Source organism: Macadamia integrifolia, chromosome 8 (assembly GCF_013358625.1).
Source record: "Macadamia integrifolia cultivar HAES 741 chromosome 8, SCU_Mint_v3, whole genome shotgun sequence".
Taxonomy (NCBI): Eukaryota; Viridiplantae; Streptophyta; class Magnoliopsida; order Proteales; family Proteaceae; genus Macadamia; species Macadamia integrifolia.
The window spans coordinates 25,750,655-25,773,685 of NC_056564.1; the positions used below are offsets into that span (position 1 = coordinate 25,750,655).

General features: G+C 37.8%; 3 protein-coding genes across 5 annotated transcripts; 2 read left to right on the forward strand and 1 right to left on the reverse strand.

Annotated features, from left to right (window-relative positions):
* The first annotated feature begins 874 nt into the window (after positions 1 to 874).
* On the forward strand, positions 875 to 7,170 carry LOC122085490 (NADH dehydrogenase (ubiquinone) complex I, assembly factor 6). Of its 3 annotated transcripts, none has more exons than XR_006142136.1 (3): positions 875 to 1,225; positions 3,136 to 4,160; positions 6,895 to 7,170. XR_006142136.1 is itself a non-coding variant. In XM_042653944.1 (3 exons), the coding sequence occupies exons 2-3, from the start codon at positions 3,159 to 3,161 to the stop codon at positions 6,899 to 6,901; spliced, it is 837 nt and encodes a 278-aa protein (XP_042509878.1). In that variant the 5' UTR covers positions 875 to 1,225; positions 3,136 to 3,158; the 3' UTR covers positions 6,902 to 7,170. The 3 variants fall into 3 exon arrangements, 2 of the variants coding, with proteins under 2 accessions (XP_042509878.1, XP_042509877.1); XM_042653944.1 differs by having other exon boundaries at positions 3,136 to 3,988; XM_042653943.1 differs by lacking the exon at positions 6,895 to 7,170 and having other exon boundaries at positions 3,136 to 4,410.
* A 175-nt stretch (positions 7,171 to 7,345) lies between these two features.
* LOC122085489 (nuclear matrix constituent protein 1-like) lies at positions 7,346 to 11,019 on the forward strand. The gene is made up of 2 exons (XM_042653942.1): positions 7,346 to 9,738; positions 9,932 to 11,019. The coding sequence occupies exons 1-2, from the start codon at positions 9,651 to 9,653 to the stop codon at positions 10,813 to 10,815; spliced, it is 972 nt and encodes a 323-aa protein (XP_042509876.1). The 5' UTR covers positions 7,346 to 9,650; the 3' UTR covers positions 10,816 to 11,019.
* Positions 11,020 to 13,584: 2,565 nt separating this feature from the next.
* On the reverse strand, positions 13,585 to 18,515 carry LOC122085460 (factor of DNA methylation 1-like). The gene is made up of 5 exons (XM_042653903.1): positions 17,893 to 18,515; positions 17,211 to 17,392; positions 14,678 to 14,893; positions 14,350 to 14,562; positions 13,585 to 14,191 (listed from the first exon to the last, which is right to left on the reverse strand). The coding sequence occupies exons 2-5, from the start codon at positions 17,388 to 17,390 to the stop codon at positions 13,913 to 13,915; spliced, it is 888 nt and encodes a 295-aa protein (XP_042509837.1). The 5' UTR covers positions 17,391 to 17,392; positions 17,893 to 18,515; the 3' UTR covers positions 13,585 to 13,912.
* Positions 18,516 to 23,031: the final 4,516 nt, after the last annotated feature.

A 23,031-nucleotide genomic window follows, 5' to 3' on the forward strand; every position in this document is an offset into this window, starting at 1 on the left:
AAAATGTCACAATTCCAAAAGGAAATTTTTAAATTAAAAAACTGAATCTTTTCTTGGTTGAAAACATACCAAGCACAAAGAGAAATTTTTTAAAAAAAAAATACAAAAATTATACTTTTTTCTTTTCTTTCTTTCTCTTCTCTTGGCTACCAAGCATACCCTGATGGGTAGATTTTTTTAACCCATGATAAGAAATTTCTTTTGCCATTTTGTGCTTAATTTTTTTTTTTTTTTGAGAAAGAACTTTGTCCTGGTGCAAAGAATGCCCATAGTCGGGATATGCCAAAAGACAGTGTTGCCTTCCTACCCTCAGGCACTGAAGATGCTGATTCACCTTTTCATTAGTCCTGTACACTGGTGTTTTCTACACCAGCAAGACAGGTCTTTTATTTTAATTAAGACCCATATGTCCCGTAGAAAAAACTTTGAAAAGCTTACCCTCCAGTTTATCGGTAAAATTCTTTTCTTGCAAGGAATTATTGGGTTTCGCTCAACACAATAATAAGAGTTCTACGGCCTCTGCCCTCTTATCACGGTTTGAGGTATCAGATTGAATTGGCCACAACTCTGTTCAATCCCAATTCTTGACTGATATTTTATCATTGGATTGTTACGAACGAAGGGTAATAAGGTAAAAACATTCTTTTTAATAACAACTAGGGGTATTTTTCTTGGATACATATCAATACAGATCAGTATCGGCTCTGTGCGATCCCGAGGCCGATTTCAAAATGGAATGTCTATATTCTATATATGCTTAATGCTTCTTGTTAACGATGATGGAAAGCCAATGCTCCTTATACCGTTAAAAGTAATTACGTAACGATACGGCGATGCCCAGAAGAGGGATTGGATCGATGTTGGCCAGGCGAGGCGAAAGTGGTCCAGTTTCGAGCGTGTGCTTGGGTTAGCCCGGCCAAAGTCCGTAGATCCTAACTTTTGTTTGCCCCAAAATGCCCTTGCCTTTCTCCTTGTACTCCTCATGAATTCTCCGAACTCCCAACCCCTGCGTTCGCTTCATCTTTCTCAGCTCTTCCTTCTGAGCTGAGAGCCTCTGAGGCTGCAATCGTTTTATTCATCTCTGCTTATCAGACTCTCCCAGAGATCGAAGGATGCTCTTAGGTTTACTTAGATGGGATTAATTTTGATGGAGAAACTTGGATGACAGTGCTGTGACAAAGCTGATGCTCATTGTGTATTCCGAGAGTTCTTAAGAGGCAGAGAGGTATGAGGTTCACTCTTTCCCTTATATTCAGTGCCCATTTTCTCATCTATGTATATGGGCTTATGGTTTTCAGAACAATTTGTTTCAATTGCCCACTTGGTGTTTGTAGAATGGTCTGGCGATGGTTTTGATACGAATTTAAGAATTATGCTTCTGGATTCCAACACAAGCTGATAAAAAACCATTGCATGACTATCCAAAATGGACTTGTCAAAATCATTTCTTGGTTGACTGGCTCTATCTTCATTGCTTGATAAGCAAATGCTATGTGATGAACATATATATCAACGGAGGCCTTCATTGATGCAAAAACTAAGTCAAACTATAGTTGTACAGGCCGAACAATTATTATCAGAATAACGGAGAACCATAGAAATGTTTCTATTACAAAAATATGGGTTCATGTGATTAACGAGGATAAGTGCTTCAAACTCTCTAGTCTTTTAAACTATAATCTCAATAAAATTGGATTTTAGGCTTTCTGGCTGAGGATTATATTTGGATTTAAGTAGCTGCAGATGCTTGGAACCTGGCGTTATCTGGGAATTCTTAATTGGATTTAGGAGAATATGAGCCATCTTGTGACCACTTGACTTGGATTTATTTGTTGATAAGAAAGTTAGAACTAAAAAATGCTTTGAAACAGTTTTATGGGGTTGGACCTTGAGGGTTTTCTCCTATGAGCATAATCCACTTATTGTGGAAAGATTGAAGGCTTAACGGCTGATTTAGGAATTGAAATACGGTTTTATATGTTCTAGTTGATATAATTTTCGCCATTTTGGCTAAAGAGGTACCCTCAGGGTATGATGCAGGAGCCTCAGCTGACTCAGTGATTTGGCTGTGCATTATATGCAATTGCTGTACATCTGCTACAGTTGGTTGAGGGAAATATAATTGGTGAACTTAGTCTCTGCAAGGGAGACCATGGAGGTGATATGGAAGTCAACCCACTTTTTTGATCTAAAATATAATGGGATGAAATTCTATTTTCATTTTTTAAGGAGAAAATTTAGGGATGTTGCCTGCAGCAATGATAAAAAGTGGGTGCTGCCAGCATTATGATGGGAGTTCTAGGATGATAGTGTCCACTTTGCGCCGAAATGCCAAATTTCAGGGCTGTCTCCAATCAACCCCTCCTGGAGCCATCCGAATGCAGACTTACTCCTGGTTATGGACCTTTTTACTCTTTTTATTATCATAGGGTAAGATTCTGTTCATCCATCAATGGAGCAGAGATAGGCTTATTAAAATGCTGTGACTGACCATTTTAGGCAAAATCAAAGCTCAATCATTTCGTTTGGAACCATCGTTTTCTCATTGAGGGAGCCATCCACAATGATAGGCTGCTTTATGTCGGAGAAAAAGATTCATGGTCACTTTCTCACCTTGCTGAAAATGCCTGTGACCTAACATACTCACACATTGGATCACCAGGTTTTACTTCTGTGGTCAATGAGAATAAATTTCAGGATTTCTAGGTGTGCAATGTATACCTGTGCAGTTTTCATAGATTTAGTTTCCCTTGATTTCTTCCGCACATCTCTTCTTGTTCAATAACATTTTTTCCAACACCCCCACCCCCAGAAAAAAAAAAAAAAAGGTTTCCATTAGTGCGAACTGAAATCTGTTGAAGGTGGAGATTGATGATCTGAAAATTCACTGCTTTTCTCTTTGCCAACTAAAGCTAGTGCAATATTGTCCTTCTATTAATATATTAAGTGTTCTTATAAACTCTCTCTCTCTCTCTCTCTCTCTCTCTCTCTCTCTCTCTCTCTCTCTCTCTCTCTCACACACACACACACACACACAGAAAAGGACTACTAGGCAAGTCCTTCTTACATAGTATCTTTCGGTGTAATACTCAATGATAGATATTAATTTGATTATTGACTTTGGGGGATTTACAGAAGCGATCACAATAAAAGGTCTGATGAACGGTACTTCTGCATCCAGCAGCCTCAAAGCAGCCTTCTCGTATTGTGTGCAGCAAGTACGGAGTTATGATTATCACCACTACCTTTGTCTCCTCCATCTCCCACCTGACATGCGGAGGGCTGCATTTGCCCTCCGTGCTTTCAATGTGGAGACAGCTAGAGCCATGGATGTTGCTTCTGATCCCAGAATTGGCCTTATGCGTCTCCTCTGGTGGCAGGAGGCCATAGACAAGATCTTTGCTCACAAGGTCATTGAGCACCCAACAGCTCAGGCCCTCTCCCATATAATCTCTGAGCATAAAATCAGCAAGGGTTGGCTTAAACGGTCTGTTGAAGCTCGGATCAATGATGCAAGAAGAGATGAGACTGACATCCCGGAGACAGTCGGTGAGCTAGAGAAATATGCTGAGGAGACAGCATCCATTATGCTTTATTTGACGCTACAAGCTGGTGGTATCAGTTCTACTGCAGCAGATCATGCCGCCTCACATATTGGGAAAGCAAGTGGCCTTCTATTGCTGCTTAAGTCACTGCCTTATCATGCTAGTCGTAACCGCCATATTTCCTATATACCAGCTGATGTAGCATCTAACCACGGGTTATTAGTTAAGCATGGAAATCAATCAGAAATTCAGATGGACAACCGTGAGGGGCTGTCAGATGCAGTTTTTGAGATAGCATCAGTAGCTAATGTCCATCTACAGAAAGCTTGTGAATTGGCTGGGACGGTACCTACCAAGGCTCTTCCAGTGCTTCTGCCAGCTGTGCCTGCACAGGTTCTGTTGGACTCACTACGTCGTGCACACTTTGATGTGTTTGATCCAAGGTTAGCTCGAGGAGTTCTTGGGATCTCTCCATTGTGGTTCCAATTGAAGTTGAAGTGGCATGCATGGAGAAGGAAGTACTGAATCTCATTCCCCCCCCCCCCCCCACCCCCCACCCCGCTGCTTCTCAAGTATTCATAAGATGAGGACTAAAACTGGCTGGAATATGGCTAGGTATTTGAGTTTTATTTCTTTACATTACAATAAAAAGCACAATGAAAGGTGCTTTCTCTCACATTTAGTTCTTTTTCCCCCTTCATTTATTTGTTTGACATGTTTCGAGTCTTCTCTACTTGACTATTTTCTTATTTTGTAATATTAAACGTAAATCTCTCACTCAAGCACTCATTCCATTTTGTAATAGCGGAATGTTCAACATCTTCTTTAAATGCAGCCATGATCTTATTTGTATTTTTTACTCAAATTGATCTCTAGTTCCAATGTTCTTAAGCAATGAAAGCTAGAAGATAAACAATATTTCTGTTCAGACATACTATGCAGGCTATTAAGTAATGTGCCAACCATGTGGTTACAGATGAGTTGGAGTCCAGGCTTGGTGCATTACTTCAGAACCTTCAAGGCTTCTATTACCGAGCCTAGTCTGCTCTTCTGCTGATTTGTGCAAACCTTTTTGGATCGTTAAAGTTTGGGTCTTTTATCTCCATTACTCTTGGCAATATCATGGAGTATCATGCATGATCTATGTATTGGCATGCATTGTTTCCAATGGGTTGTATTGTTTACCTATAGCTTCAAGAAACTAAGTTGTATTGTTTTATCGATAACTTCAAGAAACTGATAAGGTAAGCTAGGCTGGAAAAAAAACCGACAATAGAAACCAGAAAACTGAAAATAGGGGCAGATGATGGTTATATTGGGAGAAACAAGCAAGGACAGAAAATAGAAACTAAAAATCTAGAATTAAAAAGAAAAACAGCTAGAACTCGCAAGTGGCTGATTGGATGAACACCAAACTTGGATCAAATGTAGATGGGAAGGGGTAGAAAGCATTCTAAAAATTACATATTATCCGACCATGGTTAGGGAGGAATGCAAATCTGAAGTTCTGTTGCACAGAATGGACAAAAGAAAACCGCATGGAGGTATTTGGTGAAGTCCTGCTGAACACTAGGTGAGGAATAATAGCAATGATAGTACACCAATTAAAGATTAGAAGTGACCCAATGTAGACCACAGTTAGATGTATATGCTTGCTGGAATTTCTGCTTAACAGTAAAAGAAACAAGAAAAGAAAAAGAAGATGAGAGGAAGAAGGGGATATGACAATAGGCTTCACCACCTATGGCCTGTGGGAAAGGCTTCACCACCAGTCCCAAACCAAAAATTCACCATCTTGGGTTGCACTTGCTTCACCACAGGGGCTACTCTCAGCATCACCACCATAGAGAAACATTCAATTGAACAATAGCCAAAATCTGTGGGCTAGTGTGCTGTTTGCTCTGTTTTTTATAATACCCAATGAACTGATTACAAGAATAGAAACTCTTCCTTGCTACTTGGCTACCAACCAAACACTAAAAAAGAATCTTTCTAGAAAGGATCCTTCGCTATTACAAGGAAAATTGAAAGCATATAAAATAGAAACTAAGATGGAATCCTTCTAGAAGATCCATAGCTATTACATACAAAATAGAAAGTAACAAAATTAGAAACTTCTATGTAGTATCTACCTAACCACTAACCAATTCATTACATGGAATTACAAAAACTAAGAAAATAGAAACTAAATTAAATACGATCTCTAAGAGAACATATTCAGCCACATCCAATCTCCAAGTGGGACCCATGCAAGATCTGATCTCCCACATCAAGCCTACGCATGTGAGATAATAGAGTTGTTTGATAACCAGCCCGACTGTCGACATAAACCAGAACCAAGGAACCATGGGCTGGTTCAGGTGGGCTTCTTCCTCCTACAGTAGCCCTGTACTGCATCAGAAACTTTATTATAGTGGGCCTTGTGGAATGTCTGTTATGGAGCTGAATTGGATTTTTTCCACTCCCTCCCCCACCCTACAAATTTGTTTATGTAATGGTGCTGAATCTTTTTTATGATCATACATATGCAGGTATGGTTTATTTTTATTTTTTCAAATTGTTAATTAAGATGATAAATACTAAGTTCTTTAAGATTAGGGATAATTCGATGCATTCATTAATTGGGTGAGGTATCAGTTGCCCTATATATTCACCAATCTTTCTCCCAGCCCACCTTTCCCTTCCTTTTTATCCTTTTCCCCCTCTGCTTGTTCATATATGAGATTCTATCTTGGTGATCACATACACCTATGCTGTATGTTGGTGATCGCATAAACCTAAGCTGAGGGTGTGATATGATCCCATCGGCTATTTTGAATCATTACTTAGGATCTCGTGTTGTGAAATTTATGATAATTCGAGAGTATTATGATCTAGGAATTGTCAATAAATGTTTCTCATCAATTAGGAGGTACTTTCTCATCAAAAGAAAAAATAGGAGGGGTGATGATGGTTTGCATTTCTATCATATGATTTAAGAGAGTTTTGAGACTGGGCTAATGCCTTTTTGACCCATCATGGTTGTGGTAATTCTCTACACTGGACTACAGTATAGAATGGATTGCATGTAGTTCTAAGCTTGCATTTTAGGATCTAAGGAACCAGTTGAGCTCTGCTTTGCTGCTGCTTCTGATAATGATGGTGATGAACCATAGGTTGTTTGTTGTTGTAATTGTTCATTTGGGTGCATTCAGTTGAATCATTGGGGTATGGGGTGACTAAGCTAACTCTTGTATAAGCTTTGATCTGCTGTCCTGTCAGACCTCATCATATCCATGTAGTAGCATAACCTTTCAATCTTGGAATTATTTTCAGTATTTGCTGATCATGAATGTTTTCTCTTCTGCAGTCACTGAGGACTCTTCGCACTCCCAATCAACAGGAACCCTGGACTTTGATTATAATGGATGCAACTGATTAAAATAAATTTTTATAACCTAAAATAATGATCTATCCATATTTCTCATTGAGGTGTTATCTACTAATTTGAAGATTCAGATGAATGGTTATCTTATTGGCCTATGGAAAAGATATTAGAGAATAATTTTTAAATCTCACATTGAAGATCATCCACAAATGCTATGTATATCTTTGTATTCTGGTATATTTTCCTTCCTGAACTGAATATGGAGGTCTACTTTTCTTGTTTAATCCCATTGGATATTTGGCTGACCCTCTGATCTATCAATTTCCTTTGTACCATAAATCATTCCTTTGAATACCATTCTGATTTTTTGAACTGACAATGTGCATGACATATTTTCCCTCGTCTGGGAATTGGGTAATGGAAGCTTGACCATGTAGAAGGGAAATCAGGTCTGTGCCATGCTGTTTAAGGGTTCTGAATTTGAATTTGTGAAACAATGTCCTAAGATATAATTGTACTTGGGGCATGGGGTAAATCCTTAAATGGCATCCTGTAAAAGGGCAGTGGTTGTTCCTCTGGGAATCAGTTAAAAAAAATTTCTGAAGGGAAAGAAAGACTGGTAGATTCACTTAAGTTGACTTTTGTGGCTGACAAAAGTATTTATTTTGGCTTGCATTGTTTGAGGTGCTTGTGTAAACTTAGTTGTGCAAAGCAACCTGGTTGAAAATGAAAAAATCCCAATCAGACCTCATGGAATTGGTTTATCAGCTTGAATCTTGGAGATCTTTTTGATGGGACTCATAATTCTTCGATCATAAGTGGTCCACTGAATCCTGCTTGCCGGTTTTGTTAATGAGGACAGTAAATCTGCCCATAGGGGGCTAACAGGTTCTATTGTACCAAGGGCATCAATGGTATGTCTGTCCATAGGGGGCTAACAAGTTACAGTGCATCAATTGACTATTTCGGTTAATATTGATGTGAATAATTTTAGTAATTCAGTAGTGAGTCGATCAGGACATGTATGTCATTCATCTTTGGTACAGGTAATATACTCCCTATGAAGTTATTTTGAATAGAAAGTGAATGTTCTTTTCAATATGCATAACTGAGCAGTTTTACATTCTTATGCATTCTTGTGGTTGAAATAACAGATTGTGACTTTCCAGGGAAGAGATTGCATTACATGGAAGACATGGTTTTGCATTTTAGTACCAATACAACAATCTCTCATTATACCACCTGCACATTCCTGTGGCCTATCAACATTACAACTCTCTCTGCCTCTAGCTCTTTCATTAAGTGTGCACATGGTATCTACTATTTTATTTTGAAGGAAAGCTTGGGGATTGCACAAATCTTTGACTTGCTTGTACCTTAATTTCCTTGTAGATTGAATAACGAACAGAATACTACCTTGACTCTGATTTCATGACAGGTTATGCGCATTTTTTAGTGCATTTATCATATAGGGATGATATGCAGGGGATCACAGGGAATATATATATATTGTTCTATTAACTTGGATTAGTACCCTGATTAATCAAATGCTAGGTCCTTTAGCTTGTATGATTTATTATATTGCAAAACCTTAGATGCAGTCAACTGGGTGTGGTTTATCAGAAGCTATGATCTGGAAAACTGTGATCTGATGATCAAATTTCTTTCTCCTTGTTCTGAGTTGTCAAGGGTCAGCCAATGCATATGTATGGATGAAGGCGACTCATTGGGGGTTTGGGAAAAGAGATAATCTGAGCCTCTGACCTTTTTTGTTGGTTGGGTAAGATTTGTGAACCCGGAACCACGGCATGAATGGACAAGTAATAACGAAACCCTCTATTAAAAGTCATGAAGCCTCCATGAAGTACATCTATTGCATCAACTCTCTCTATCTTGGGTTCACACAGTCTAATCTGATATCATTTGTTAGCAATCTATCCAAAAGAAAAAACCTTAAATATTTAAAGGCCCTTTCCAAGGTCATAAGTCCAACAGTCGCACATTATCCCACCAATGTGGGACTAAACCCGCCAATCCCTCCCCAAAATTCCTAGTTGGAGAAAGGTTTCCGGCACTGTCAATGCTGGAGCCATTCTTTATCACAATTGAAAATTTCATCTGGGATCTCAATTTGATTTAGGGACCTAAATCTCAACTTGAGTAGAAGATATAGTCCACACTAAGGCAGCAGGCCAATGTATTATAATCCATGAATGGTGGTGGTGCTTAAGACACCATGCAACTTAACCATATATAATTTTGTCGTTTTGATGCAATCATTGAATCAATGGTCAACAGTCAACCACATCTAGAGGGGGGTGCACCAGCTGTAATTGTATGAGAAGGTGAGGCAATCCAACTGCCAATGAAAGAGTCAAACCATCATCACCCACAGTTTTAGGGGAATTAACAACCCTAAACCAACCCCTTACCCCCAAATGGGTAAAAAAACAAAAGAACACATTAAGAAGAGAGAGAGAGAGAGAGAGAGAGAGAGAGAGAGAGAGAGAGAAAGGTTGAGAGTTGAGACCCAGAGAAGTAGAGGAACGACTTTCCTCTCTCTCTCTCTTTGATCTCTGAATAACAGAAAAGTATATTCAATAATTTATATTGAATACAAAAGAAATAAAACACTTTTCCCTTTCTCCTTCTTCTTGGCTTTGATGAAAGTGTTTGCCTCTCCTTGAAGAACCAAAACTTTTCTTTGTTCTTAATCTCATCTTCTTGTTTTTGTGATTATGAGTAAGAAACGTTCCAATTCATCTCCTCAGTTGATCCCTCCATCGGCTTCTGGTTTCGTTTGCCATGAAGAGCACACTTTAGAAGGTAATTCATTTATCAAATAAGAAAACTTACTCTACATTCAGGTGTCCTATGATTTTGGATCTCCTTTTGTCTATCCATCAATCTATCTATCTATGATCAATATAAACAGTTAAGTATGTTCTCTAAAGGATTAATTTTTGAATCCCAGTTTTGTGTTTGGCTCAAGTTTTTTGGATTTTGATTTGTTTGTTAGGTGTTGCAACAAATATTAAGCTGCTATTGAAATTAGTCCAAGATCATAATGAGGTTGGTAATAGAGAGGATGGAAGGAGAATGCAAAGAGTTGCAGGTATGATGACAATCCTTGATGATGTTAAACATCGGATCCAGAAATCAGAGTCTTTCGGAAAGAAGAGGGAAGCTGAGCTGCGGCGGTGCAGTACTGAAATTCGCCGGACTGATGCAGAAGTCAAGTATAGTCATATACCAAAGGACAAAAGGCCACCACCACCGGAACCGATAACCAATGAAGAACAAAGGCTACGGAAGGAGCTTAGCGCGAGCTTGGCAGCCCGGAAGAGCCTTGAAAGGATGTTCTCAAGCTTAGGGAAGGAGAAGGAGATAATGGTTGCTGAACTAGCTAGAAAGGTCCAAGAATTGAATGATACAGAGGAACATCTTAATGATCTTAGAGCACAGAATGAGAAGTTATTGGCAAAGGTGAAGCTTTGTGCTGCCGAGCACAAGGAGGGTTGTGGTGGAGTAGGAGAAGCTCAAATTAATGCAACTCTCCAAGAGAGAAACAAGACTCTTTCAGAACAGCTCCTCAAGTCCCTGGACGGGTATCGATCATTGAAGAGGAAGTTAAGGGATGCACAAGAGGAGAACACAACACTTCATGCAAAGATGTCTGAGATAACTGTAGATGTTAGAGCAGGCCTTAACAAGATTCATGAGTTTCAACATCGCATCACCGAGGAGAAGGAACAACCGGCGGAGATTGAGGAGGAGCTCTTAGCATTGGAACATATGTTTCAATGTTTTGAGATGAAAGTTTCAACAGATTGCCAGAAGAGAGGGGAATGTGTTATGCCCAAAACTGAAATTAATGCCAGAAATCCTTCGGTTCTTGCCTGATCAGCAAGTGAGTAGAGAGGTGTAATAGTACTAGTACTAGTCCATTATCTCATATATCATCCCTTGTCATCAGGATTTCTTCTTTGATCAGCCAAGGCCTCCCAAAACACAGCTTTGCTGTTTGGGATTGTTGTCATTATTATTAATAGGTTAACAAATTGTAATGTATCCAATTAAAAGTTAAAACCAACATGCTTTTACTCACTCTCTCTCTCTCTCTCTTTCTAACCTACTAGCTACTGATACTACATATGAGTTCTTTATATAAACAGATACATTGAGTTTTAGACAGAAGGATGAAATATCTAGCCAGCAACAATTGAAACAGCTCTCATGGCCAATCTGCTTGATTGTGCTGCAGAATCAATTATCTATCCACAAGGTTAATCTCCAGTGTCCTTTCTCCGGCGCCTGTTGCAAAACTAGCAGGATTCCTTTGGCCTTCGGTGCCAACAGGTTCCCTGCACATCCCCACAACTGGATAACTCATGAAGATAATCATAAAGGCAAACAGCTACCCATCCTGCAGCCATGTAGTTGAATCATAGCAGCCATCACAAATAAAAATAAGTTGATCCAAAGAAGTTGAAACAAAATACTCAAAAGAGGACATATAGTGAGCATCCACAGACGCAGGTTGTGAGTCAGGTAGAAACACTAACATCCAATTTATTTCGACGCATCCATATATGATACATAGTAATCGCAGAAAGACATAAAATTCTAGCAGAGATCTTTTTTGGTAAAATTGTGTCGAAGTGGAGATCCCTTCCTATGCCCTCTCACATAATGAGTCATGAAACCCACACTGATTCTCCTCAACAAAATGTGGACCCCTACCAAACGAATTTGTCTCCATGTCCTCTCTTTGGTATAGTTTCCCACTCTTAACATCATGGGAAACCTCTACCTTTTTGTTTATTTAAGGTTTAATCCAATTTTGCTCCACCAATGATGAAAGAGATTCTCTTCAACAATTTGACAAGACCTTTTTTTTTTTTTATCAATAATATCAAATTTATTGCAAAATAAGGAAAAACAATATACAGATACAATGGGGTACCCCTTAGATGGAGGCAAGCCCCAACACAACAGCAACACTACATAAGACCAAAAGGGGGAAGACCCTACCGAACAAGCCCAAGGTACCTCCTGAGAGAGGACAAAACACAAATCTTCACTACCACAAAAAACTGAATTTTAACAAGAAGACCATATGGGTTGAACACCCCACTTCTCCACAAGAAATTGATTGTGAAGGGTTTTTGGACCCTTGGAAATGATAACCCGACATCTTTCCTCTACATCAGATAGTATGCTTTTGATAATGATCGGTCTTGTGCTAGTCTTATTCTTAAATATTCTAAAATTCCTCTCCTTCCAAATGTGGTCGATGGTACAATAAAAGTTTTACTTGGCAACGCATCCTATCAGATTTCCACTGAATGAGTTCACCATCCATTGAGCCTCCAACTCCACACTCCTCCCAGGGACCCTTGAAGGCATAAGGATATCTCAACAGATTTACAATAAAAAATAAATAAATAAATAATGGTCTCTAGTTTCCAATGCCACTCAACATAAAAAAGAGATTGTCTTTTTTTTTTTTTTATTTGACCAAAGAAATGTATTTTAGACCTTGTCAATAAGAGTTAAGAGTTAATGATGAAACTTATTGTTCAAGAGTCTAATCATAGCATTAAATCACACTAGATGAACGAGATTCTCTCTTTACCCTAGGTACAAAAAAAAATCGCTTTAAGGTTTAGGTTGACTTAAATTATGGTTTCTCTATTTATTTAATAGAAGGGTCAGTGTGTCGGCTTTGTATAATGACCCTCTCCTCTTACTATAGGCATTTGGTATTAGATAGTTTACTAAATATGAAGTAGTCATTCTCTACCTAAGAAATTTCATATCAAGCCAAGTCTAGCATGTAGTAAAAAAAGAAAGACAAAATGGCTAAATGGTTCAACTTAATTAACAAAAACATGACATGAAAATAAAACAAAGAATCTAAATGCAACATATGTTGTTAATCATATATTTAGGACCAAGTTTTTTGTCACTACTAATGAAGGGGGTATCCCTTAACCATGGCCTTTGGATAGGCAGGAAAAGGTATCGCAACAAGGGGAGTGTACTATCGACTTCCTCCAATAGGGGATATTTTAGGACCCCACAATACAGGCGACCTTATACTATTTAGAAATAAGTCATTTGGAACAAATCTCCTCTCTATTTCTACTTTCATATTTTGAAGGGCCCACTTTGGCAAATTATCCTATACAGCGTTATCATTATCTTTAACAAATAATGTAAGTACTTTTACTTTCAATAGTTCAGTTGGTTAGAGCGTGTGGCTGTTAACCACAAGGTCGAAGGTTCAAGCCCTTCTTCTAGCGTTTGTTTTTCCCTTTTTTTTTTTTTTTTTTAGTGCATTTCCTTTTATTTTGTTTGATTTATGATTTTACCTTCCCCACCCTTTCTTTCAACAAATTCTCAGATATAAATTTCCTATTGAAAACTAAACATGCATATCTCATTATAGAGAACCTAGAAAGTTTCAGCCTTTTGAGCATCCAAAAATCTCTTTGTAGATCCTCTTTATAAGTACCCAAATTAAATTGACTGAAAGCTTTATTAAATCATCTTTCCAAGTACTCAAATATTTTAATTGATTTCAATCAATTATAGGAAGAACCGAATTTGGCAATCATGAACATTTGACCAAAACCATATAAAAATTTGTTCCAGTTGGCCAGTGAGTAGATCATTAATGGCAACAAGATTCACTTTCAACTAATAAGATACAAAGAGCTAGTTTATGGGTACCAGTATCTTCCCTTACAGAATGGTGTGGTATATATCTCCACGGGGCTTCTTATGGCCAAAGAAAAGCCAAAATACAAATACAGCATCTGAAATATGAAGTTACGAAAACCAAATAAAACCTGGAACTGGACAGCAGGAAAATATGAAGTCCCAAACCAATATCTGAATAGCCCCATACAAGGGCTTTTGAACATTGACCCAGTATTTCTGAGGAATTTCAGCAGACTTCAGCATAGCCAAGAGATTCCAAATTTTATTGAAGTCAAAGCACAATAACATCTCTAATTTGAAATGAATCCTGACGTTGGTCACATCTTCTTTGGCGCTTACGGGCCCTAATCGGATTGAGAATGTGCCGGATAACCTCTTTCAAGCTGGCTTTTCTTCCTTCACTGAAGTTCCACAGTTCTGGAACCACATATCTCCCACTAGCATTGTACTCGTTTAACTCTAACAATGCTGTAGTTACAGAATTGCATACTTTGTCACCCCACTCCTCTTTGAGCTTTTTTAATTGTTCATCATTGTCATCAACTGTTTCCTGCAATTCTCAGCACTTATACATCACAATGATAAATAAAATATGTTTTGGAATTCTACATATTTTCAGTAGCTAGAAGCAGAACTTCAAGGATATAAGAATCAGTAGGAGCAAAACAAGGGAACAATATTCACAGATTGGGGAGATTGATTACTTACTTTCAGTATTCCATCAACATGAATCCTTTTAAAAGGATACCAATCTGAATTTTTAATTTGTTCCTGCCAGAAAGAGCATAACTCAGCAGATTTGACCTCCCAGTCTTCAGCTGAGAACTTCTGCGCGCACACTTCTTGAAATGGTTCCTCATTGATCTCCCCCAATCGCTTGATCCCAATTTTAGTGCTTTTATTGAATAATTCTTCAAAATCCTATGGTCAAGAAAAACACTTTATGGTGCACCTAGAAATCAAGGAGGCAGAGAAGAGAAGCATATAGAATAAAATAGGGACACACAACTTGAAGAACATATAAGAAAATCATTACATTTATCAATTCCCTGCGTGCTTCCTGTAACTCATGGTTATTTCTGCGCTCTTTAACCATTAACGTCTGATTCAAGGTTTCCAGATCTTCCGCTTCATCAACCTTTTCTTTTAGTTCTTTAACTAGATCTTCAATCTGCTTCTGCAAATGGTAAATAGTGGTAGTTCCCATATCTTGTAGAGCATGCAATTTTCCCTTCGCTGCGTTAGGCTTTTGCTGCATTCCAGATGCAATAAGATGATCAAGTTCAATTTTATTTTTTATATTTATTTGTTGACGAGTGTTAAAACAAGTAGTTTAGCTAATCAAGAAAAAGACCATGACCAACAATCCAAGATGTTCACATACCTTCACATACCAACGTGCGTATATTTCTTACATTACCAAAACATAACATTACAAGGATATGACACAATTCAAACAGAATGAACCAATGATGCTGAACATAAAACCATGATAAAAACTATGACAACTTCACTCCACAGATAAAGAACAAACAGAGGTTATAAACACTATGGTGAAACATGTACAAAAATATGTCCATCATGAAGTTGCAAACTACTAGTGAAACAACTTTGGAATATATATCCCTGTATGTTAGTAGTATAAAGACTAGACAAAAATTAACTTTTTTTGGTGGTAAGTACACGAATATTAACCTAAGGAGCATCAAAAAGAAAAAAAAGCTATCCAAATAGCTGGATGGTTGGTGTTAAGTTGTAGTTCTGGTTCTATAGGGGGTGTGTACCCCTATTGGACCTTACTCACGATAGAGGGAGTGCCCCTATCGTGAGATAGGCCTAGTTAGTAGTTAGTTTGGTTAGTAATTACTCCCTTGAGTAGTTTCCTATTCAGTTTATCCTTCTCAGATTGTGACTGTAATTTCTGTTTTATAAATTAAGCAATGTCCAGCGATAGAAATCCTTATCGCTGGCTCAGTTTCCTTCTCACCCTCTTTCCATGTGTTCTTTCTTTCTGTTCTGTTCTGCTCGACTGGGTACTGGATTCTCTTTACATGGTATCAGAGAACTGATATCCAGTCCTCCATCAATTCTGGTTTTCAGAGTCTAAGAAGTTCTCAGTTGAAGGTTTACAACAACCTATGCTGCTTTATATGAATCTCAGGCACTAATTAATACTGAGACAATAACAAAACTAGGGTTCCTGTTGTCTATTCTAGTTTACCATGGAGTGCTTTGACAGTTGAAGATTGTTTTTGAAGATTTATTCTATTCTACAAGCTTGCGGCAGCATCTGGATTAATTTCTGAAATTCAATATTTTATATCCAGCATTGATCTGATCCAAGTTTTTGAAGGTTGATTCACACTGCTGAGGGGCCTACTCAACTCCAGTTTCAGCTTAGTTGGACTTGCAGATAGTCCAGAATTTTATCCCTCCAACACTCGATGACACAGGCCCAAACAAAGAACTCCATGCAACTCCATCCTTACCACCATGCTCCTTCAAACCTGCACCAACCTGCCTAGTTGTCCTCTCACCAAAGAGAAACCCAATCACATCCCTTCCCTTCCCTTCCCAACTCCCTCTGTTACAGAACCATCTCCTCACAAATCTCCCCAAGTCCCTTAGAGCCACCAACAGAACCTCCATCACGAAAAAGAGGAGGAAAATCCTCCCCCTCCAAAAGAAGCCACGACCATAGCCATGGCCCTCTAAATTGTGCAGACTCTCATTGGATCATGACTCTCCAAAATAATCCATCCATTGGAAATAAGAACTAGGTATGTCCAAGGAGGTGCATCTAAGATGGACAAGATTCACTCTGTTCCAGTGCAGTCTATAGTGCATTTTCCTAGGCAATTCAAACGGATTTTATCATGTTAAAGAAACTCTAACAGAAAGAAGTTCTCACTCACTAAGATGTGTTGGAGAAAAATCTCTTTTTCTCATAAACAGGCCAATGGGATTGTTCTAAAACTTGATATTCTTAAACTATGATATTTCATTCTCATTATAAACTTCTTTTTTTCTCTACACTTATCTTTCTTGAAAAAGATTCAGTTCTACCTCTTGATTCTGTTAAATTTTATCTGCCAAAGGCATTGCCCGGTTCTAGAATTATTATTCTCCTCCCAGATGAATCTGCAAGAAGAACAGCGGTCATAGAACAGCTTAACAGGGAGCACTATCCTTTCTTATATAAGAAACACACACCCATGAAAATGTGCAATGGTGGTCCCCAATCAGCTGTTGCTTCTCGGGACATAGACCAATAAGCCTTTCTGTCTATTTCATTTTCTTTCTCAGCTATATCATTGTTTAATGTATGCATTCTATCAGTTGCTTCCTTGTAACGCACGGCATTGTCACTCCCTTTTGAGTTGCAGAGACCGATCAATCTGAATTCCTTCGTCTTGTTGGCTCCACAACATTAAGAATCATGGCAATGAAGTAAGGACTTCCCATAGAAGAATATCAGTTGAAAATTTCAAACTTATGATTTCATAGTAGTGAATAATGACTATAAATTTTAATTTAAATATAAAAAATAGCCCACCTAGCATATTTACCTTTTTATTCCCCAGATTCATGTTTTCCCACTCAAGGGCATCTTGGGCCTCACACCTCCCCTCTTCATTAGCTTGCTGTTGAAGTTCTAGTCTTCGAGATTCAAGGTCGCAATCTGACTTGTTATTCTTTTGGAGAAACCAAGTAAAGGGATTGGATGCAATGTGCTGCATCTTCCTCATTTCTAAGGAAAATAAAACACAGATCATAATAAGATCACATAGTTACGGATGCAAAGCTAAGGTGACATGTAATGTAGGCAATTGCATCCGAAAGTTTGTTACATTTACTACATAAGAGTATGTCATCTAGAGCTCAAAAATCAACAACAAAGTAGCAGAGCAGAATAAAAATGAAAATTGTACATACATATATACATATTGAAGCCAATTATTCCATCCTTAGAATGTTTCTACCAATTCATCCCTCACTATTCCTAGTAAAAGAAAATCATCAAAATTACATTTTAGGAGCTACTTAAGGGTCCAATCTTAGCTGAAACTGGCTTCTGTTGGATGCCAAAAGCCACTAATCCTAACATGTAAGAAATCATCTTACAGTGAGCACTAAGAGAGTGGCTAATCCATCAACACTTAGCAACCGTCTTAGCACGTGGTGGAAGGAACACAATTAGAACAGTAATTTACAAAGAAAGGGGAAAACTAATTACAGAACAAAGCATACCTTCAATCTAAGCTTGATTTAGCCTCTCTTTCTCCTCCATCAACCTACCATATGATACAGAAAGCTCTGCATATTTGCGTTCCATTTCTTCCAACTTTCCATTTTTGACATCAATTTCTTTCGCCAAATTATGCACAAGCTTTCCCATCTCTGACTCATCATTCATGTATCTCGCCATTTGAATATGAAAACCCCAGACAACTTTGTAAGGAAGAATCACCAAAAGGAAAAGGGAATAAAAGAAACGAAATTGTGGGTATCATGGAAAATGTGGGGATGAAGAACAAGCATCTTTAAATCCAACTCATTAACCATTCAAAACCCCACCATAAATTTTAAAAACAAAGAAAAGATTTGAGAAAATAGAGGTCACAAAAAAGAGCATCAATTGCAGTAGAGCAAAACCCAAAATTATGCTCAGAACTCAGAAGAAGAAGAAGAAGAACACCTGAGATCAAGTGCTTGGGAAGAGGAATTTTTTCAAGGCCTGCAAATGAAAGCTTCTTCTGCTACCCTCTAAAATTGCAGAAAATGGGAAGCAAGCAGATATAACAGAGGGAAACAGTGGAAGGAAGGCGAATCGATCAGAAGCTTTACGCGTTACTCACTGTCGGTCAGTGACACTACCACTACCTATAGGAGGATGAAAATGTATCCTCCCACGTCTAAGATGGTTGGGATTTGGGGCCAAGGGTGCAAGTCTGGGCTGATGAAAACTTAGGCCCAGCCATGTGCCCAGATCCATCCCCGTTTGCAGATCCTGCCACTTGATAATGGGACCCACTTGCTGTTCTGGAGTGGGACCAGGGTTTCAAGAATGGATCGGTTTGGCCGATCCAGATCTGGATCCGCATTCCGGGGCGTATCCGGTTTGTTCGATCCTCATCATAGTTAGTAAGTTCGGTACGACAATAATACAAGAACATATGCACGGCAATTAAACGAGTCACAACAATAATACTTTTCAGAAATTTGACAATAAAATGAACACAGCAATGATAAGGTACATGTTTTAATACGATTGCTCTGTAAAATCCGGGAGCAAAAATAAGTATTTATTTTGATAATAAGAATGAACTAAAATTAATTGTTTATGATTAAATTATAATATCTCATGCTTTCATGAACACCTAAATCTAGTTAGCTTTCCAATAGGGAATCATTTTCAAAGAAAAAAAAACATCTAATATTAATTAAGTTTAACCATGTCTATCATAATAAATGTTGCATATATTTGTCAAAAAAATAAAAATAATAACATGTGGATAATCATTTTATAAATTAAAGTATTATCATTGATATTATCTTATCAAACAAGAAAATCCACAAGAACCATACTAATACAAACTCGGTTTCTAAAACCAGAATTAGATCGCGGATAGGCTCATTCAAATATTCAATAAGTCAATTGTAATAACTAACGACATATTCGTAATTAATGTAAATTTTTAAATTGAGTGGCAAAAATATAATTAAGTAGAATTAATAGACTAATGGATAGGAACAAGATGGTAGACACATAAGATATTTGATTAATAGATTTAGGACAATACTAGAATGAATAAAATAAGAAAACGATAAGTGTGTCATCTACATTTTTCTCAAAATCGAGAAACCTACAAAAAAGGGGTAATGTTGTTTTGTTGGTATTTTTCCCCAAACTAATTGTATTAATAAATATAAAACATATCATATGAATTTTAATAGCGTGTAATGCAGATATCTATAGAATATGTATATAATATGGTTTTTTTGGATAAATATATCAAATTATGACTTTTTTATTGAAACATTTGACTACGACAAAAATACACATATTATACTCAAATTTACTAAATATGATCCTCGTGCAGGAACTAGGGCTAAGGCATATTTTGGCTGATTCCGACAAACTTCTCAGCGATCCTAATCGATTCCAATCAGGTGTAACCCAATTCTATGTTTTTTAAACCCTGAGTGGGACCCATTTTTTAGGGAAAAAAATCGTCTGCAATTCCGATCTCGTACAATTCTGTGCAATACCACCTTCAGGCGGTGACACGTGTATTGATACCAATACAATGGCCCAGATCTGATTTAAATGTATTTTCACTGATTTAATGTTTTATTAGTTGTACCAGATCTCAGCCATTGTATTGGTATCAATACACGTGTCACCGCCTAAAGGTGGTATTGCAAGGAATTGTACGAGATCGGAATTGCAGACGATTTCAACCCATTGTTTAGACTATAGATGGGAGATCATGGTTATAAATATAGGTATGGAGAATATGAGATGGTTTTACCCTCAATTTCAATAAAATTTTCATTTTTTTTTTTTACAGATTTGCCCAGGCCCACTTTATAGACGGAATCATACGGTTATAAATATCGGTATCGAGAATCCCAGATCCGTATCACTTTTGACCAAAGTGACAGATACGCCCCGATCCGATACCGATATTTATAACCATGGATGTGGAATCCCAGGATCCCAGCTGTGCATGTCTGCCAAAGCAGCAAAAGATGTATACGGACGTGTAATGACCGTTATTTCCTAGTCATATTAAAATTGTAAATCCACAGCCCTAGGCCCCACCAAAGAATAGTAGTGGTTGCCTACTAAACCTACTCTAACTTGAACTAGGAATCATGAAACCAATCACCAACTCTAACTAAGAATCTTGAAAGTTGAAACTAATGTCTTTTAAGTTCAGTAGCTTACACGTACGTACAATTTCAAATATAAGCTGAGCGTAAACTGTCCAAAGATCAATATCCCAAGAAGCAATTGTGGGTTTCAGCGTTTCCACTCCCTTACAAACCTAAGAGTACTGTAGAAACAAAGAAGAAGTGGAGGATATGTTTCTATACAAGCTACGTTGCAATCTCAGGCAATCAAAGAGGGACATGGTCTACTTGTATAGGTACAGGAGAAGAGTCTTCAGAAGGTATATATATGAGAAATGATGAACCCATGGCTTTTCTTAATCAATTTATATGAAAATTATTCTCTTCTACCGGAGCTTGGTTTTTAATGGAGGTGTTTGATTAATTTTTTTCAGCAAGAAGCTGCTCAACAGTGCCGAATCTGCTTGAATAATGCAAAAACCCTGAAAGAGTTGAAGCTCAAGCAGTCGAGAAAAGACATGACTCAGCTACTCGTGCATGGCCAACTTGATACTGCTTTTGCAAAGGTTCTCTCTCTCTCTCTCTCTCTCTCTCTCTCTCTCTCTCTCTCTCTCTCTCTCTCTCTCTCTCTCTCTCTCTCTCTTTCGGTAAGATGTATTGTATTCCATAGATCTTCAAGGCCTGGAGGAATCAACCCACCTTGTGCATTATCTGTGTTACTGGCCCTCAGTGAGTTAGCAGGTCTATGGCGGGGTTCTGGGTGGCAGTCTCGAGGTTTTTTTTTTTTTTTTTAAGATTATATGGGTATTTTAATAAATCACATGTATAGGGTTTTACTATACATATGTAGTGATCAGGGTTCTTTCTCTATAATCAATCTAAGAAAAGTGTGAGGACAAGCCATTATTATAACCCTAACCTACGCAATCTTACTGAACCGCGTCTTTGTGCAATGTGAGATTGTGTTTGCAATTTCCAACTCATGCCTATCTTATTTTTCAGGCTGAGCAGCACTTGAAGAACCAAAATATATGGGATGCACTTCATCTATTGGACCATTTCTGCGAGGTTATTGACTTCAACCTTCGCAATATTTGCAGAGTTAGGTACTAATTAGCATATAATTAAGGCTTTCCAATGTAATATTGAAATTTTGTTCCTTGTAGTTTGAGATCTATCTGTTGTTAATTATGATTGAAAGTAACATTCATTTTGCATTTTTTTTTTTTCAGAGATTTTCTTAATGACATCAATGAGGCAATGGCATCCCTATCACATGTTGCTGGAAAGTGCAATGATATGCCTGAGCTTCAAGGACTGTGGGAGCTTTTTGATGAGCAATACAGCTATGATTTTAAGAATCCTGCTATTAAACTATTGCCTGAGAACTATGTGAACAAAGAGGTAATTAAAGCTTGAAATGGCCTTCCTTAAATTCTTGTCACATACCTCCCAACTAAGTTCTTGGATTTTTCCCATTTTTCTTATTTTGGTACTTATATTGGCTGCATGCTCATTACAAACACAGGTTATTGCCAAGCTCTGCATTAAGGATATAACATATGAACATAAGCTTAGATTGATAGAAGAAATAGTAATGGATTACAAAATTCAACTTGGGCCATTGAAAGTTACATGAGACATCCAATGTGCAAATAAAGCAGGTGGGTCTACAATAAATGTTATAAAATTAAAGTTTTTTTTCTTTCTTTCTTTGATAGTACTTATAATATAGTTAATGGCATATATGTTGATTAAATTCCTTCTTTTGGGGGACTGCAGGTATATGATCATAATCCTCCAAGAAGCAAGTTTAGAGCTATCAGAGAGAACTTATCAGATTCAGATGGTGGCAATAGTGATGAAGGTCATATAGAGTCCTGTAGTGATGAATGCAATGGAAGATCAAGATATGAAAATCCTAACAAGAGAAGGAAACCAGCTGGGAAAAAAAAGGAAAAGATCCTCTATCTGCAGAAAGATTCTGACTTACCTCATAATTCAAAAATTGATAGCTTTTCTGGGAAAAAATATGAGAGGAAGCTTTCAGTTGGAGACACCAAGAGTTTTACCTTCACTGGTACAACGAAGCTTTCTTCGCCGAATTATCATACAGGACCGATAATTTCATCATCAGATCTTCCATGTAAAGAGATTGGGGATTGTAAGAGCCACCTGCAGCCATCTTCCCTAAGCCATGTCCACCCAAAGCTCCCCGACTATGATGACTTGGTGGCCAAATTCACAGCAATCAAGAAAGAGTATCAGATGAAAACTTCAGTTGGAGACACCATTGGTCCAAAGGAGAAGGTTTCTTCGCCAAATTATCAATCACCAATAATTTCATCATCAGAACTTCCATGTAAAAAGGTTGGAGATTGTAAGAGCTACTTCCAATCCTCTACCCCAAGCCATGTCCACCCAAAGCTACCAGACTATGATGACTTGGTGGCCAAATTTACAGCAATCAAGAAGAGGTATCAGTGGAAAACTTCAGTTGGAGACACCAAGAGTACTTCTACCTTCACT